General features: G+C 33.8%; 1 protein-coding gene across 8 annotated transcripts in view; it reads left to right on the plus strand.

Annotated features, from left to right (window-relative positions):
- LOC120419474 (uncharacterized) overlaps positions 1–20,166 on the plus strand; it is a 402,142-nt gene that overhangs the window by 171,681 nt on the left and 210,295 nt on the right. For 7 of the 8 annotated variants that reach the window (XM_052708548.1, XM_052708549.1, XM_052708550.1 and 4 more), the window contains exon 3: positions 445–581. In XM_052708548.1, coding sequence (XP_052564508.1) covers positions 557–581 — 25 coding nt within the window. In that variant the 5' untranslated portion in view covers positions 445–556. Of the gene's footprint in view, positions 1–444; positions 582–16,116; positions 16,634–20,166 lie in introns of those variants that run through there. The other variant, XM_052708552.1, reaches the window with a different exon arrangement.

Below are 20,166 nucleotides of genomic sequence, written 5' to 3' on the forward strand. Positions count from 1 at the left end.
ATCCCCTCAGGCAAATCAGGGATCAGCGCGTATTTAATATGAGAAGATAACATGTTTCAACACTACGGATCATTTCACTGCTAGAGTGTAAACCTTCTGATGGTCGACTGCTTAGCGTCCCAGACCATCAATCCAGAGGCGAGAGTTCGAATCCCGCCTAATTAATTTTCGTTTTTGTTCATATTCAAAGTTCGTATTTCTGATTCCAAATTTCAAAGGTACCGGACCGGGATTTGATCCCTGAACCTTCTGCTTGTGAGGCAGAAGCCGTAACCATTAAGCCACGGAGCCGGGCAACAAAATCTGTTAAATGTGTTCGCACAAAAAAATGTTACGGCGGATTAAGACTTTCAAAAACAAAAACTTTTTTTCGAAAAACATCACCAGCACTAGCAACGCACGATAAAATTTCTAACAATTTTTCAACTTCTTTTCTCGTTTCAGATTTCTGCCAGCATAACTAGAACCAGTTTTAAGCTGTCTACACTTTAAACAAAAAAAAAGTAAAGAAAAAGTTTCATTTCTGTGTTAAAGTCAGCTCAGTCCAAACGCAACAATGGCTGCCACGTTGAGATCCGGAGGTAAGTGTTTTATGCCTTTCCCGTCGTAGTTCTTGGCCAAGCTTTTGTCTTCCGGAGAAAAACTCGGTTTCCGGGTGGGGTTTTCAACGTTTTTTTCAAACAGCAAAAAAGTGAAAGAAAAAAACAATCAAATGTGAACGAGAAGGCAAAAAATCAAGCCCCAGCTATCGCTTTTCACCTGCGCAAAAAAAGAAGAAAAGTTCGTTGCTTATCCTAACGAGGTGTTTGTTTAGCAACACTGTATAGAAGGTCCTCGCCGGAAGGAATGTTTGGTGGACCAAAAAGGCGCTCCCCAGAGGAAAAATCGAGCTTATCGGGGTGCGCCAATTACAGAATTTGCCACACAAAGTCTTCATTTTCACCGTTGATCCAAACCTGTAGGTGTTTGTTGGATTTTCAGCTGCGGTTTTTGCGGTGTTCAAAGGAGGTAAAATTCAAACACCCCCTACGTTAAAATATCCTTTTACTTTACGACCTTCAGCGAAGATCGAATCTCCCCCGAGGACGTCGTTGCCGGGGCAGCTCCCCGGTAAAAAGGTTTCTCTGTTTTACGACCACCCTGAAATTGGTGGGGCTGGTCTAGCTGAGCTTTATTTACGCCACCAGCTGGCCCCGGGAGATCCCGCGTGCGAGGGGCCAAAAATTTAATATTGTGACCCAGTTGTGTGTGCGTTTAATATTTTTTTGTGGGGGAAAGGGGCTAAAGGTTGATCTTTTAGGCTGTTTTTCATAAATATTCATTTGCGAGGAGAGCCCCGCATTTGTTTGGGGTAAAGTTCGCAAATAGAATACTCAATCAGGCTGGCTCCCTTGGGAAGAGCTTTTCGTATGAATAGATTTGGCTAGAGTAATGGGTGGGAGGAGGGGATTAATGAATTCAGCAGACAGGGCAATTTTGATACGTCAGCAAGAGCAATGGCATAATTCGCGTTCAGTTTTTGGGATATTTGTTTAGGTTGATTTAGTTTCTGGAAACTTAACGTCAGCAATTATTTTATTTACATTTGAGCAAAAAAAAGCAATGCAAAACATTTTAACGATTGTGTCCAATTCCGGTTGCAGGAAAATGAAGATTGAAGCTGCTTATTTAAGATATCCAGAATTGGGTGAGATCTCTCCATACATTTTGCTGTTTTTTTTTTTTACATCCTACCAATATAAATTATATTCTATTGATTAAATGAAATATCCTTCCTACACTTTCTCCGTCATCCATTTTCCCAATCCCCATTTCTCCATTTCCACGAACCCCCCCTTTAAATATAATTATTTGCCAACTTTACACTTACACACTGATTCGGAGCGTTTGGTACGGTATGTCCACGCATCCTTCCTCCCCTGTAGAATCTGTGAAATGTGATCCGTTCACAGAATCCTCTCTGCGGTAAACACAACGCAGTAGGGCTGGCCGGTTTAATTTTTGCAATTCATCTTCGGGTGTTCTCGGATGTACTGCCATTATTAAAATTGACAAGAAAAGTGCTTGGGGCGTAATCTAATCACAAGACTTTCCAGCATGTTTTCATCGGACTGGCTGCGCTTGTATAAGATTAGATTACATTAGATTAGATTAGACATTGGTTCACCCATACAAGTTTCGATACAATTTTGGCAGCTGGTGCCCACAGTATGGGACTTTTCTCATAATCTGAGCTATAATGGGACTCTGGGCCAAATATGAGCAAAATCGGTCAACATTTACACATTGATACTCGAAGATGAAGTTTGTATGGGAAATATGGAAAAATGAATGGAAAACACAATTTTCTTACGGTTTGGTCTGCAAGGTTCGCTACTTGCATCCGAAAAACGAAACTATTGGCACTACGCCCCCCCGGGGCATGGCCTTCCTCTAACGTGGGATTTCTGCTCCAGCGCCTCTGACGAGACAGGAGAAACCGGGACCGACGTTTTACTCCACCATCCGATAGAAGCTCAGTGGATAAGGCGGGAATCGAACCCGCGTCTCATAGCATCCAAATATTCCCAAAAGTGAGATTCTCATTGAAAATTTAATGTTCTTCAACTTTGTAGAACATACCAAAACATTAAAACTCGATCCATTAAAGTTTTAAGCGATTAAAAAAAGTAATTTTTGCATGAAAAACATTTTTTCGCCTGATTAAGGCTCGGGTATCAATGGGTTTATCTCAATCAATTTCGTTCAAAATTTGCACAGATGCTTAAAATAACCCAATAAACCGTTTTCCGCTTGTGAAGCAGGGAGTCATTTTTTCTGGGCATCCTACTGACCATGTAAAAATGGTACGTAAATATTAATAATCTGTACCTTTTGAAGAAATTTTCTGATCGATTTGGTGTCTTTGGCAAAGTTGTGAGGACTGTTCTAAAAAAAGGGTACAAAAGAAGAGGAGAGAGGTGGAGGCAAAAAAATAATTTACATCATTTGAATGAAAAAAAAAATGTTTTAAATGCATTTTACGCCAATCCAGTTGTTTTGCAATCATTAGTTATCATTTGATCAAAGTATTAACGAAACATTTTTTTAGCGGTACTGTTCATCCGGATTCTACAAAAAATCAAAATATTGTTAAAAAAGTTCATCATGCTGAATATGATAATCAACTATGGAAAAATTCATTTCAAACTGTTTTCAGTTAAAACAACTAGTGATTCTATTTAAATTTATGGTGAAATACACTATTAAAATATATATAACGGCCTATATGCAACGAATATATCAATTTTTTGTTTTCAGAAACATCAAAAAAAAAAAAAAAACAAGTTGGCATAGAAATTTCATATAATGGCATGTACATTAGTTTTGCTAGATGTACAGTCATCCCACATATTCGGAACACCCACAAATTCGGAACACTTTTGTGATAATTTGTCAATAGCATGCCAAATGAATCTTTTCTGGCGACCCTTCTATTTTTAGGACCTTTATTTGAACATTCTCTTGCTATTTGACTAGCAAAAGGAGTTCTTTTTGAATAAAAAACTGCATTTCGAGGCTGTTTTGTTCAGAGCTGCAAAACACTGCCTCCAAATTGCCTGTTCCATAATTGTGGGATGTTATTGTGCCTCCCACAATTGTGGAACACCTGAATTAAACAGATATTTTCACAAAAAAAGTTATCAGACCATTCATAAAACATTATTAAGCTTTAGTTTTATTGTTTCCAGTGTGTGAAGTCATTATTTTGTAGAAAATATGTACTCCTGGAGAGAATCAAAGTTTGTTTACATCTGTAAGAAAAAAGTGTTCCGAATTTGTGGATTTCAAGGGTCAAAGTTTTTCTTCAAAAACTTGATATAAAAGTTAAAATTTGCAGTTGTTCGATACAGCATTCGAAAGATCGCAAGAAAAGCTTTCAAATGAAGGTAAAAGCGAATCATTAAGTTCAATTATCGATTTTCTATGATTTTTTGAACATTGGCCGATCTGTAAACTGTTCCGAATATGAGGGATGGCTGTACAGCTTAATCTGATTTTTTTTCTGTAGAATTAGTAAAATGCTAATTTCCCTAAAACAAATCAAGGGGATCAATTATTGAACAACTTGAACAATCGATTGCAATCCAGGTATTCAGAAACATTGTGTTATGTTTACTTTTGTATTTTATATCAAACAGAACGTTATAAATTTATGTTTGGTATTTGAAATTAAGTTTTTATTACATTTTGCCTTTCTCACCATACTGAGGAAAGGCTATAAAATCACTCAAAAAATGAACTTATTGATTTGACCTCTTAGACCCACCTTCACGTATACATATCGACTCAGAATCTTGTTCTAAGCAAATGTCTGTGTAGATGTGTGTAGGTGGGTGGACAAAAAATTGTCACTCGATTATCTCCGGACTGGATGAACGGATTTTGACCGTATTAGTCTCATTTGATCCATCTTGGGGTCCCATAGGTTTCTATTTAAAATCAGCAAGTTTAGTTTAGTATTTTAAAAGTTATACAAAAAAACGATTTTTGGGTATGTCCGGAAGATTATAGTTTTTTTCAAGAAAACCAATCGTGTTGTGCATTTTCAGAAAGGTATTAAAAAGAATTTTCTAATGAGCCCAAAACATAGAAGGTCTGACAATCCCATCAAAATTTATTAGCACTTAAGTGTTATTTATACACTTTTTTGAGGCCGGGTCTCAGATATTTCAATAAAAATGATGTCCGGGTCCATTATGCGTCCAATCGTTAGTTATATAATCGTAATACCTTTCAAATGAGCCTAAAACATCCAGGAACCGACAACCCTATCAAAAATTATTAGCACTTAAGTGTTATTTATACAATTTTTGGAAGCCGGATCTCCGATATTTCAATGAAAATTATGTCCGGGTCCCTTATGCGACCCGTCGTTAGTTAGATAATTGCATGACCTTTCAAATGAGCCTGAAACATCGAAGATCTGCCAACCCTATCAAAAGTTATTAGCACTTAAGTGATATTTATACACTTTTTGGAGGCCGTAATGTAAGGAAGGCACCAACCACCTAAAGTTGGATTAAGTCACGTTTTTTTTTAAATTGACCAGATACAAGGGACATTTTGGCACGTGGGAGTCGCTCAACCTGCATTCCTGTCACACATGAGGTCTGCACAGCTGATTCCACGTAGATTTTTCCCGCCAGTAATGACAGGAAACGTTGACAAACGGAATATGTGCCAAAATCATAAGTGGTTTTTAACATATGAAGGGAAATCATCGTGAACTGGAACTGCCGGTCGTTAGCCCGGGTAAAGTGGAAACGTTGAGATAATTGTTGTCCTCTGCTCTCATCTCGCAAAAAGCCATACAGAGAACCACGTCCCATTCAACCGGCTCCGTGGCTTAATGGTTACGGCTTCTGTCTCCCAAGCAGAAGGTTCACGGATCAAATCCCGGTCGGTACCTTTGAAATTTGGAATCAGGAATTTGAATATGAATAAAAACTAAAATGAATCAGGTGGGATTCGAACTCACACCTTTGGATTGGTGGTTGTCTGCAGTCGGCCATCAGAAGGTTTACACTCTAGCAGTGAATTGATCCGTAGTGTTGAAACATGTTATCTCTTCTTCTTATATTATTAAATACGCGCTGATCCCTGATTTGCCTGAGGGGATTGGAAGTCTAAATATAGATCGAGTTTCCTTCAGATGCTTGCTTCTATGTTTAGGCGGGGCCGAACAATGCCCAGCGACCTCGGAATTGGACCGCAAGGAGCTCTGTCATTCTGAAACGGGTCGTTGGAAGCAGCGCGAGGGCTATCACCACCTAATACCCGGGACTGAGATATGTTGTATCAGCATTCGGCATGTACACAGTCTGATACAAATTATACTTTTCCATAATTTCGCTACCGGTTAGCGGGTATTGGATTGGACCACACACACACACACCAGATACAAGGGACATTTTGTTATAAACATTTGAGTTAATTTAAGATTTGTTGTTAAACAAGACGTTATAGAAGCTAAAACTATTAACGCAATATACAATTTCTGTGTTCATGATTAATATGCTAGTATTTCCTTGTTAAATATAAGCAATTAAAAACTTTTTAAAGTTTTAATCTGAAACGAATTAGTACTGGATTTTTTTTATTGGTTTAGTGTCTGTGAAAAGTTCTAGGTATGGATAAGGACAACATTGAAAAAAAAAAACAGTGGACTTTTTGGCTGTCGATCTTCTCGATATCAATATTGCTGTCAATATTGCTGTCAGTCCCTTCAAATGATTGCTTTGATAACTCCCACTCTCGACGGTCCCTTCAATATCGACAACGAGAGAGTCCACTGTATAGAGAACTTTCTCAGCATTTAAAATTTTTATCTTTCAAGGGTGAGCAAACATGGACATTAATCAAAATAAGAATTACTTTGACTTTTTAAAAAAGAGCTAACTATAAATGGCTTTTAATTGAAAACGGTGCACCTTGCTAAATTTCATTGAAGTACTTTTCGATTGATAATTCGATTTTACATTGAAAAATAAAGTTGAAATATTTTTGCGACCGATATTTTGATTTTTTGAAAAAAAATCAGTGTTGATTCAAAAATTTATAACTCGGTCCTAGATTTTTTGCCCGTAAAAAAATAAAAATAGTGTTTTTTTGCAAATCAAGTTTAAGTGACAAAAAATTAAATTAAAGATCATCAACTCTTTTTCACAGTGAATCATTTTTTTTTTTCAGTTAACAACTACAACTTAGCCCAAGACACTAAATCGATCAAAATAATCCTTCAAAAGATACAGATTTTTGAATTTTCATACATCATTTTTCATGGAGAGCTGCCAAATTTGTTTGGAAAATTATATGGACAAACTAATGATTGCTAACTTTGGGCATATGAAAGGCACCAAAAAAGTTTCAACCGAATTAACAATTTAAATATATATTTTAGTATAAGCCAGCCCAAACAAAGTAATCTCTGGGATTTTGTTTGTATTTAAAATATTCTCATAGTTTTATTATAAATATGAAACAGAAAAACTTTCATCAATCGGTTTAACAATTTCACGAACCATTCACATCCTCAGCCAACCAAAGAAATAAACCCAAGAAAAACATAAACATCCCAGCTGGTACCATCATACTTCTGATGTGGTAGTTGTAAAAAAAAACCCACGCACTCACTCGCGCTACCCAAATCCACCCACACAACGTTGTGCTACGTGTATGAGTGCAAGCACGCGGCGTGGGTGTTTTCATTCAGCTGCTGCATCTTTCCCCAAATGTTTGCCCACCGAATCTAGTAGACCAACTGCAAGAGAAAAAAAAAGTTGTGTTTTTCCCTCCAAGCATGTTTGCCCTCCACCACTCAGCAATCCTGGAGAAAAGGCTCACCAATACTAGTTAAAGTGTGCAAGTTGGCGTGGGTGAGTTCCCATTGCTGAGTTACAGCATCCCCCCATTCTCCGAAAGGGGGGGTGGTGGAAAAACGTGGGGTTGTTATTTTGACGTCTCTCACGCACACAATCTCAAATTGGGGGAAAAGTCAACTTTGTGGTGAGTTTTGGAATGCGTGGTGAATTTTTCCGGCTGATGTCACCAATACTAACGAACGGGCAGTTTCCCTCTGTTTTTAAGGAGGTGTAGAGGTGGGAGGTTTAAATTGAGGAGTCCTGTAAGGAGGAGAAGGGGGGGGTTGGCTTTTAATTTATCACCAGACCGCCTTCCCCGGGGGGTGGACACTTGCAAGATGAAACGCATGAATGGATGAGGCGCTGCTGCTTCCTTTTGAAGCTCACATTTCAAAAGAGACACGCTCACATACAAAAAAAAATAGATACTGACATGCAAAGCAGAGGAAAATGTTTTCTTCGGGCTTTTTGCTCTGGCTTTTTCGGGGGTGAGTCATGTTCGTGTGTGTGTGATGTTGTTTTTGCCGGGATGATGAGACTTCAGGGGGTTGATGGATGAAAAATCAACATGAAACGCTCCAAAAAAGAAGCAAAAGTAATTTTTGGGATGCTGGGCAATGTTATTGTTTTGATTAGACAGTTCCGGAGCTTGAAGGTGTAGTTGTGAGCACATGTTTTGATGCTGGCTCCTCTGAGTGACTTTGTTTTTGGTTTGAAGGATGAGCGTTGAAGTGTTGTCAGTGTGAGTGTGTTTGTGTCGAATGAGTGAAGAGGGAAAACCAGTTTTTGGTCACAGCTGAGCGCAGAAAGGGATTCAGGCTTTTTGGTGAGGTGTTTTGATTCCGAAGAGGGGCTGATTGATTGAGACTTTGGGACGTGATTGGAAAGCGTTAATTTTTGTGCCGAAGAAAGCGGTGAGACACATTTCTTATGCAAATTGGGCTTAATTGCCGGTTTTTGGGTCGGTAATCCAATCAAATTTGACAAACTTTTGGGGAGAGCTTAATCAACATTTGCTTCGGCAGGATGTTTTTTGTTTTTGGTTTTTTGTTTTTTGTTTTTTGTTTTTTGTTTTTTGTTTTTTGTTTTTTGTTTTTTGTTTTTTGTTTTTTGTTTTTTGTTTTTTGTTTTTTGTTTTTTGTTTTTTGTTTTTTGTTTTTTGTTTTTTGTTTTTTGTTTTTTGTTTTTTGTTTTTTGTTTTTTGTTTTTTGTTTTTTGTTTTTTGTTTTTTGTTTTTTGTTTTTGTTTTTTGTTTTTTGTTTTTTGTTTTTTGTTTTTTGTTTTTTGTTTTTTGCCTTTTTTTTTTTGTTTTTTGTTTTTTGTTTTTTGTTTTTTTGTTTTTTGTTTTTTGTTTTTTGTTTTTTGTTTTTTGTTTTTTGTTTTTTGTTTTTTGTTTTTTGTTTTTTGTTTTTTGTTTTTTGTTTTTTGTTTTTTGTTTTTTGTTTTTTGTTTTTTGTTTTTTTGTTTTTTGTTTTTTGTTTTTTGTTTTTTGTTTTTTGTTTTTTGTTTTTTGTTTTTTGTTTTTTGTTTTTTGTTTTTTGTTTTTTGTTTTTTGTTTTTTGTTTTTTGTTTTTTGTTTTTTGTTTTTTGTTTTTTGTTTTTTGTTTTTTGTTTTTTGTTTTTTGTTTTTTGTTTTTTGTTTTTTGTTTTTTGTTTTTTGTTTTTTGTTTTTTGTTTTTTGTTTTTTGTTTTTTGTTTTTTGTTTTTTGTTTTTTGTTTTTTGTTTTTTGTTTTTTGTTTTTTGTTTTTTGTTTTTTGTTTTTTGTTTTTTGTTTTTTGTTTTTTGTTTTTTGTTTTTTGTTTTTTGTTTTTTGTTTTTTGTTTTTTGTTTTTTGTTTTTTGTTTTTTGTTTTTTGTTTTTTGTTTTTTGTTTTTTGTTTTTTGTTTTTTGTTTTTTGTTTTTTGTTTTTTGTTTTTTGTTTTTTGTTTTTTGTTTTTTGTTTTTTGTTTTTTGTTTTTTGTTTTTTGTTTTTTGTTTTTTGTTTTTTGTTTTTTGTTTTTTGTTTTTTGTTTTTTGTTTTTTGTTTTTTGTTTTTTGTTTTTTGTTTTTTGTTTTTTGTTTTTTGTTTTTTGTTTTTTGTTTTTTGTTTTTTGTTTTTTGTTTTTTGTTTTTTGTTTTTTGTTTTTTGTTTTTTGTTTTTTGTTTTTTGTTTTTTGTTTTTTGTTTTTTGTTTTTTGTTTTTTGTTTTTTGTTTTTTGTTTTTTGTTTTTTGTTTTTTGTTTTTTGTTTTTTGTTTTTTGTTTTTTGTTTTTTGTTTTTTGTTTTTTGTTTTTTGTTTTTTGTTTTTTGTTTTTTGTTTTTTGTTTTTTGTTTTTTGTTTTTTGTTTTTTGTTTTTTGTTTTTTGTTTTTTGTTTTTTGTTTTTTGTTTTTTGTTTTTTGTTTTTTGTTTTTTGTTTTTTGTTTTTTGTTTTTTGTTTTTTGTTTTTTGTTTTTTGTTTTTTGTTTTTTGTTTTTTGTTTTTTGTTTTTTGTTTTTTGTTTTTTGTTTTTTTGTTTTTTGTTTTTTGTTTTTTGTTTTTTGTTTTTTGTTTTTTGTTTTTTGTTTTTTGTTTTTTGTTTTTTGTTTTTTGTTTTTTGTTTTTTGTTTTTTGTTTTTTGTTTTTTGTTTTTTGTTTTTTGTTTTTTGTTTTTTGTTTTTTGTTTTTTGTTTTTTGTTTTTTGTTTTTTGTTTTTTGTTTTTTGTTTTTTGTTTTTTGTTTTTTGTTTTTTGTTTTTTGTTTTTTGTTTTTTGTTTTTTGTTTTTTGTTTTTTGTTTTTTGTTTTTTGTTTTTTGTTTTTTGTTTTTTGTTTTTTGTTTTTTGTTTTTTGTTTTTTGTTTTTTGTTTTTAGTTTTTTGTTTTTTGTTTTTTGTTTTTTGTTTTTTGTTTTTTGTTTTTTGTTTTTTGTTTTTTGTTTTTTGTTTTTTGTTTTTTGTTTTTTGTTTTTTGTTTTTTGTTTTTTGTTTTTTGTTTTTTGTTTTTTTTTTTTTGTTTTTTGTTTTTTGTTTTTTGTTTTTTGTTTTTTGTTTTTTGTTTTTTGTTTTTTGTTTTTTGTTTTTTGTTTTTTGTTTTTTTTTTATATTTATTGTTGAATAACTTGCAATGGTGCTGATTTAAGTTTTATTTAACATTTTAAGTTTTATTTGAAAACATTTGTTTAACAATTCTGAAACTTACAAAAAAACAATTTGGGGTATAATAATATTTTCATTTTTCAACTTTTTTAACAAGCAATTAACAGATTGGCTGCGCTTGGGTCTGATTAGTTTAGATTATATTAAAAGCAATTAACAAATTGAGCACGATCATATTTTCATCATTATTTTCATTTTTTTTTTTTTTTTTGAAAAGGCATTTTCAATAAAATATAAAAGCTTAAAATTAATTATTTTGTCAATTCACAAAACAAACTCAATCCAACCCTGTTATCAGCCCAGTATTCGCAAACATTTCCAGACAAAACGGGTGGGCACGTTAGATATAAAAGAAGAGAAAAAACAACATCAACAAAGAAAAAAAAAAGCACCCAGGAAAAAACAAAGCAGCAACACACCAACAAAAACAAAAATCCATCAATACAACCATCCAACCAACGACTCGGGGGAGCTCAACGGGAAAAACATCGTCGGAACGCCTAGGTTAAGGGAGAGCAGTGCAGCCGCAGCAAGGAAGCAAGGATCCTCTCAGGATATTTTAGTTAGAACCCTCCACTAGTGCCGAGAAGATATTAACCATATGTGGCACCTCACACTACCGAGAGGAGTTATGACTTCCCCTTAAACGTTTTTCCCTTCATTTTTTTGTGCAAAATTTAATCGTTTCGTCATATATAATCGGTCACTAGTGGAGTCTAGCTCGTTCTTGGAGAGCGCGTCGTTGAGTAATGTCCAGATCTCTCAGCATCAGACTCAGTTTCCCCCAGTCAGTCAGTCAGTCACTGAGGAACGGCCAGTGAGTGACGTCACCGTGAACCGTAAACACGTACTCCGTGTGACCGGAACCAGCGCAGGTCAGGCCAGTTTGACCGGGACCGGGTGTGTGAGTTGTGTGCTTTCCGGGAAGCTGTGAACTCTTCTCGCACTTGTTGGTAATTGCAACTTTTGGATCGGTTCCAGCGATTTCGCTCGTAATTTTGTGGGAAGATCTGTGGATTTTTCTTCCTCTTATTTGTTCAATGTGAAATGTGAGTGTGTGAGTTGTGAATGTATTGTCCCCTCCTCCCCCTCTGGTAGATGGAACGTGGAAGCAAACAAGCTGATAATAAGTGGATGGAAAATTGGCACTCTATTTTCCCTGTGTGTACTGTTGGCTGCTCTCCACCGTTTACGTTCTCCGGTGTATTCCGGTACATTCCGTATAGGAAAATAACTCTCTGTGAAAACGATTGTATTTTTTCTGATTTATTGAAGTGTCCCGATTTGGATGAAATATTCTGCGTTTGTTTGTCTAAACATAAAAAAAGCTCATTCCAAGTATGAGTCCTCTACGACAAAGGAAAATGAGGTAAAACGGTCAAAAAAATATTGCAAATTCTAAAATTGCTAGCATTTTCGTACAACTTAATGATATCTACTTTCTTGGATGCATTTGAAAGGTCTTTTGGAACACTTTCAAATGTGCCATAAAGATCTGGGTTTGGTAAGACAACTTTTTTTTTATATCTATTGCAAATTAGAATTAATAATTCATATTTTCAAGACCCCAAACATCCTCCAAAACACCCCTATTTTTGAATTTTGGTAATTTCGGAGCTTTATTTTTTTAAGCAAATTGCAGTTTTTCTCATAGTTTTATGATTTTTCAACTTTCAACTTTGGGCCTAATTTTGACATATTCGGAATCCTTGGGTATTTTCACGCTAATTGGTGCTGCAATTTTCATCCAAATCAGGGCACTTTGATATGACCTGTGACGAACTGTACACGGAGAAAAAAGAGTTTGAACACTTTGTTCGTGGTTCCCAATTTCATGAACGCTTGTTCACGATTTTGGGAATTCTTTTTTCCCCGTGTAGATAAACTCGCTGTTAAATATGAATTTATAGTTTATTATACCCAACAAGCAAAAATAAAATCAAGAGTTTTACAAGAGCTACGTCATAGCAATATGGAACGCGGAAAACTCTCCAAACCTTCTTGAAAAGCTTGGAAAAATACTTGAAGAGAGTTTTATCCATATCATTCATACAACCAAATATATTATTTCAAAAAACAATAATAATACCCTTTTACTGTTTAAATTTATGATTGAAAAATGAGGTTCAATAAAAAATATGAAATTGAAATAACAGACCAGAAGTTCAACATTGCAATGCAAAATTACCAAAAAAGCATTGCAGTAGGTTTGCAATCATCAGTTTTTAAAAAAAAGTAAGTCTCAGAGGAAATATTTTTTTGCGGAAAAAAACTTTTTGCGTTTGGTCGTTGCAATTATTTGATTGACTACCATCTGATTCAGGCAGACAAAATGTTGAAATCGGAGGAATGTTGCAAAGGTGCGGGGGTTGTTGCAAATGTATTTTATTGAAAATTACCTCGATTAATCAGGGGAATTTTTTTTTTCAAAAAACTTCAAAATAGTATTGAAAATTTAAGTGCAATCAGCTTTATTATTAAAATAACACTTTAATTTTTTGGGAAAAATATTATTTTACTTGAACTGTTAAGGGACTTGAAACATTTTCAAATATTTTGTCATTAAAATGTTTGCTAACTATCAACGTTAATGAGAAATACTTAATTTGAAGATTTAATTACTCCGTTACATAAAATATTCAGGTTACATGCCACCATTTTAAAAATGTTAAAAATAAAAGTTTAAAATTGTATTGAAAACGCAAGTAAATACTACTAAAATCATGTTATTTTCAAATACTTAAACATAAATAAATCAACAATATTGATTGATGACTTATTTTGTAAATGTGGCCCTCAGGCAAATTTGTGCTTTAAATTTGGCCCCGTCTCCAAAAACTTTGAGCACCCAATTAAAGTTTCATTTTCAGCATTTTCGTAAAAGCGAAACAAAGTTAAAATGCTAAGATTTCAGAACCAAAAAAAAATGCTTTAATAGACTTTCCACAAAATCACCCGTTCAAAAAGGCTTCACAAAAATCCCATCATTATTTACAATATTCATTAAGTTAGTGTTTTTTTCTGGAACATGATTTATGAGAATAAGAAAAAAAATCTGACATATTTAGAAATCGGTCCTATCTCCACAAATTTCGTCGAATTTCATTCACTAAATGCCTTTTTTTATTGGTCTCTAACACAGGAGCAGGGATGCCACATGATTTTTTAAAATGTCTGTAAAAAAGTCTGTGTATGTCTGTGCAACTGTCTAAAATTTAAATATATTATTTTACAGTCATAGAAATCCATTAAAAATTGTGTTTTTAAGCATTTGAAGACTAACAAAATAAGTTTCGGTTGATATTTTTACAAAATTTTAATTTAATGAAGTTTTCAAAAAGTCTGTGCACCTCAAAAAATGTCTGACACAAGCTCAAATGTCTGTGAAACACAGACAAATCTGTGTATCTGGCATCCCTGCACAGGAGCAGCTTTTTGTTTTATACAACTTTACTTCTCTTGAACTTATTTTTTTTTTATTTTTTTATTATTTTGACAGGCATTTTGTCAAATTTTTGTTGTTGCACTTTCAGGCCATTGTGCAAATTCCAATCACTATCTATTGCCAACTAGCCAATTTTTCATAATTTTGCAGTCTTTTTTCATTTTTATCAAAAAAAAAAATCAAATTATTCGCTCTACAGCATTGCCTTGGCGTTCCCGATTACGGGATTCCTACTCGAAACTAGGTGTCCGAAGGCTTGATTGTTGAGGCAATTGCAAACCTCTTTTTACACCTAAGCTTCCATCCACCCCGGGATTCGAACTGACGACCTTTGGATTGTGAGTCCAACTGCCTACCAGCGGCTCCACCGGGACAGGACCCAGGGAGACGACTCCTACACCTGGACTGAGCTATCGACCTAACCTCTAGGTTAGACCGGGGCCAACATTTACTTCCCCATCCGACGGAAGGCGTGATCAGACAAATCTCGTCTCAAAATTTGCCACCGGGACCTTCTGGGATCGAACCCAGGCCGACTGGGTGAGAGGCAATCACGCTTACCCCTACACCACGGTCCCGGTCATTTTTATATATTTCACAAAAAAGTGACAACATCAAAACATAATCTGGAACATAACATTTTTTTATTTTTCAAAGCCCTCCCTTTCAAAACAGGTCTAAAAAATCAGGGGGCAAAAAAAAATTTTCCAAAAAACTTTTGAATTTGGTGGAAATAAATGTCCAATCAACTGAAAACGAATAGAAAACATTTTATATTCAGCAAGCTTAGTCTCGTTTCAATATATTTTCACACCTCAGCATAAAAAATAATGCTTTTACTCGATTATTTCTTTCGTCGATTTATAACAACCTTGAAAATAAATGATTGCAAAACATGTGCTGTAAAATACATTTAAATACCCTTTCTTTCCATTCAACTGTGGAAATCACGGCTTGTTATTTCAATTTTAGTATTTGTTTGCCCACCTCCCTCGACTTTGGTCAGATCGAGGGACATAAACTTCAAAAAATATGTGCAACAACCTTATTTTCAAATTATGCATAAAAGTTTAATGCAAATAAAATCAATTTTAATGGTATTTTTATCAAATTGTTGGCGGCTTTTTAAAATGAATTTTGGGAAAAATGTTTAATTGTCTACCTAAGAATCTATGCTTGTGTTGATTTTTCATGTTTTTAAGATCAGCTTTCGTGTTTTTCGATTGTTTTACAATTTTGAAAATATGTTTTGTATTCATCCAAAAAATGGGTCCCCTACCCCTCTCCCCTTTTCCTTGGCCAGTGCCGAGAGACATATAAATTTTATATAATTTGAAAAACTTTTCAAAAAGAGCGGCTCATCGCTACTGCACACTTGTTTTGAAGAAAAAATGGGTATTATTTAAGTTGACCCCAGAAACATAACAAGCATTATTCTGCTTGTATCTACCAAGAATAATATTTTCAAAAATTTTGGAGTTCTTCTTAAATTAAAAAAAATCTTATAAAATAGCAGAAAAAATGCATTGTGTTTTCAAATTGGTAACAAATTGATTTTTTGCTAATTTCATAAATCGGTCAAAATATTATAAACGAAAATCCTAAAATTAGGAATCTGTACCAAATGTCTGAAAATGTTACAAGAATATTGCATCAAAACATGCCTATTTCTAGAGAACTCGCTTCCAAGTCACTCAGTTCCGTCCAACTCTCCGCCCCGTCCTAGTGTGAGTGTGCACAACGTGGTGTTGAATTTCCCTGTATGAGTGTGCTACCCAGCAGCATCCTAGCAAATTGCGAGCGAGAGCGCTCACAGATGATACCACCGAAAGGACTCACCACGACGACGACGGCGGCTTCTCCTGGACCTGCCAGTGAAGCTGGAGCTTGGGGCTCGGGAATAGTAAAATAGCGAAAAACTCCCGGATTGTTTGAAGTTTCGCCTGTGACTTTTCCTGGCTGTCTGGCACGGGCCAGGTCAGCCCTCGCCGTGTGAAGAATCTCGCGCGGGTGAATTACGTCATTTTAATGTGTGCGCGATTTGTGTGCGGGGGAGGAAGACGACTTTTTGGAGATTCAGCAGGATCAACAGGACCTCGGTTAAGCTAATTAAAGTTGCTACCAAAGTGTGAATCTGTGTGGCCTGTCAGTGCCGAGTTGTGGGGGGGTGATGAAAAGTGGGTGGCAACTGTGTGCGCTGTGTACTAACCAGGAGGAAAAACGAACCCAGTGTAATTGAATTTTCCACCCTTCGTCATCCGAGTCGTCAGTGTGGTTTGCGAAACGAGAGTGTTTATTACTGCACACCTGGGTGACAAAACTCACCCTAACCATCCCCTGTTGGTGGATCGTACCTGAGAAGTGCAAAACATCTGGAGGGGAACCCTTTGAAGAATAAGGGGGGTTCCACGAAATGAATAATTCAACAGTGATGGAATGTGAAAGGGTGCGGTGAAATCAAAAAGTTTTACCTCTTCTCCCGCGAAAACACCCCCCTTCAAGGCTGAAAGAATTTGGTGTCGCGAAATTGGTGGATTATTGAAGTTGTCAACAGCCCTGGTGAGGAAGATTCTCCCGGAATTGGGGGTGGTTGATTGTTGTGAGCTTCCAGGGATTATTGGATAGAATTACGTGGATAGTCACCGAAGGCACTCTCTAATGGTTACAATGAGGTAGGTAATTGTTGGGTAATTTGTTGTGTGGGTGGTGGATAAGAGAAGCTTTGTTGTTACTGGTGGTTTAAGGGAAGAGAATGTAAACACTTGAATACTAAACTTGTTGGAAGTGTAGACAATCTCTAATGAGGTTATCGATAGATTCTTGACATTGAGTTAATGTAAGTTGAAATTTGAATTCTTTTATTCCTAACAATCATGCAAATCACCATTAGAAAGCCACACAAAAAATCATAATGCTTCATCATAAGCATGAAAGGCGCACTAATGAACTATAAAGTGGCTTTCATGGAAATGGTCCAATTTTATACCTAGGGTTCAACAGTCGTCTCAAGTTCAGACCATGCAAATAAATAAAATTTTGGTAACGGAAAGCTAACGCTGTCAAAAATTAAAAATCTAACTGTGACTTTATGTCGATTTATTTTGTTAGTGATCCTTGATTTCCAGAATTGAAAGATTTAATTAAAAATTCATTCTGACACAATTACAATGTATTTTTTGCTGGATTTTACCACCAATGTGACGTTTATGTCTTATTTAAATACTCAATAAGAGATAAATATAGTGAAGATTATTTTCACGCGAATATTCTAGATTTACAAAACAGTTTCAACATAATTTCAATCTCGAACATAGCTTAAAAAATATGAAAACTTTATTGCTTTACTTTATTAATAAAGCTGTCTTGAATGAATGATTTGTGTCTTTTTAAACTTTAAAGTTTTCCTATTATTCAAAATTGCTAAGCAATTTTTAGAAACAGTTTTAAAGACATTTATTTAACAAAAAGAAATGTGTAAATGTTAGTCTATATATTTTTCAGGAAACGTGTAAATAATTATGACTGCTAAGAATGATTAAATCCTAAAGTATTCCAAATACAACAATCAATTTGTAATTTTGTAATTTGTTGCTTTATTGGATACGATAACTTGTAGTGTGTAATTTTTGTCAAGTCAAGGAAGGAACTGTAGGATTTTACAATAGAGCCAAAATAAAGATAAACAAATTTTCCAAACAAAGTTAATTAAAAAGTTTAAAACTAACTTAGATATCATTTGAAATCAATTTATCAGGGCTTCGTTCAAATATTTTGTAACATATTTAGAAGGGATGTACGACTTAATCAGAACACGTACAGACAATTGGTAAAGTGGTGTTTGATAAAAACTAAACATTATTTACGTTATTTCTAAACAATCACTTTTTTTTATTTATTTATTTTTTTGTATTTGAGCATCATTACTAAATTTTGTTCTATAAGAATTTCATGAATTCAGATTTCATTAACAACCTTTTTTAACTTTTACATACAATTTAGAAAACATTGCACTTAAAAGTGAGTTATTTCTTTTAAAATACTTTTTCTATAACTTTACTTAGGTATTTCTTTTATTGAAATCAACATGCAAGCTAGTCGAATGTTTATTCAAAAGTTAATGTTGTAGTTTCACTTTCACTTAAACTAAAAATACGCAGAACAAACTTAATTCTTTTTCGAAATCGGAATTCCGGAAAAACCCTGTTTTTCGAGAACAATAATCAATTAACCTTATGTAAATGATCAACAAACTGGTAAACCGGGGTAGCATTAATAGAATTTCAATTTATTTTCGAATATTTTCCAACTGGTAATGTATGTCTTAGGATAATTATTTTCAAAACATGTACTTTTCTACACAAGGACTATGCACTTTTTCTGATTTTTTTAAAAAAGATTTAAAAACAGAATTTATTTTCTCAAAATTCGAGGATTGCTGATAGACAAATTCTGTCAAGGTGAATCGATAGAGCGTCAAAAATCGATGCAGTGTGAATTTTTGACGATTTTTTCCGATGAAAATTCATGCTGAATCGTAGTATTTACGAAGATGGAAGTGACGTCCAGCCATAAAGTAGAACCAAACATTATATTTACTTCGAACTTACCATCACTTAGGTTAAAATCACTTAGGTGATTTTTTACGGATTTCACAATTTCTCAGATTCTTCTCAATTAAACTGAATTCTGTTAAAAGGGTTGTGTAGGGGACATCTTAAGATGACTTCGCTGAAAAAAAACTCGTTCCTAGAGCAAATCCTGTTATTTTGACAGCTGTCTAAAGTTGAGCTACGTTTTTGGCCAAAAATGACCTCTTGAAAAATCATTTTTCTAAAATTTTTGTTGAGATTGCTCAAAAACTACCCAAATGTTTGAAAATCTCCACTTCAAATATTTTAGCATGTCAATACGATTCCTTCGAACAAGAAACACTGTTGGATGACTTGTTTTTACCATATCATTGTATTTGAGCATCATTTTAGTTTCATTTGACCCAATGTCACCCCTCTGAGGGGTGAGATTGGGTCAATTTTCAAACTATTGGCATTTAAGGTAGTGTTCATCAAAATCCACCATATTTTGGGAAAATGTTAGAAAACTATCTATGAACAAATCTACGTTGGAAGATTTTCGATGTTATTTAAATTGTTTTTGTTGTTAAGTAATTACGAGAGGTGTATCGTTTTTTGACCCATAGTCACCCCCACTGACGGTAATCAGATATGTCTCAAATCATAAAATTCATTAAGTTAACATCGCACCTCTTTTGCAATTTTTTTTCGATGATTTTTATTTTTCTAGCTGGTTCAATTGTGTTTCTAACATGATTGACACGGTAATTTTTTTTCCATATGAATATTTTTCTGATTAGTTTGCAATACGTCGTAACAGCCATCACGATCTCCGACACTTATTTGATTTTTTTTTCTCCGAATCAAACCAAATTTTGTTTGTTTTCCAGTAAAGAGCATTTAAAAGACGTGCAGATGACAATTCAAAGCATTTTTTATTTATAATTCGTGAATTGATCGAGAACTGATCGAAAATTGTTTTGTTTATAACTAGCGCTTGGGATCTTTTCAAAACTAACTCAAGATTTTTTTAAATTTAATTCATACGACTTTTTCAAAAACCAGTCGTAAGCAATGTTGACAGCTCCTGTCACGGTGACAGCTGACGATTATATGAACTAGACCTTTTAGGTTTTTCAATCGTTTCCCCTTCAATTCCAACAGGGTAGCCAGTTTGCATTTTTTGAAGCAACAATTAAAAATATATGCAGCTGAATTGGTGATAATGATGTTACGACAAAAAGAAATCAACATCAGTTTAAATTTTGTGATACTTTGCAATCGGTCCTAACAATCATCTAAATCTCTTTCATCAATTTGCAATTTTTTCGTTTAAAAAACATATTTTCGTTGTTGCTGTTGATCATTTGCTTTTTAAAATTTAGATATCTTTCAAATAATTACAGTAAAGAAATTCAATTCAAAATATTAAATAAAAAATTATCAATTAATTTCAATGAAATATCGAAATAAATTGATAAACTAAACTGGCAACACCTTGTTATACATGTGTTGGTGATAGCCTTAAACCGACGGCAAAGTAGGTCCAAAAACTGATCCAACGCGACTGATTTGAAAAAATATTTTGAATTGAGTTTTTTTTTGATAATAGAAGTTATCTCAATGGTTTAGTG

This window comes from Culex pipiens, chromosome 2, assembly GCF_016801865.2.
Source record: "Culex pipiens pallens isolate TS chromosome 2, TS_CPP_V2, whole genome shotgun sequence".
NCBI lineage: Eukaryota > Metazoa > Arthropoda > Insecta > Diptera > Culicidae > Culex > Culex pipiens.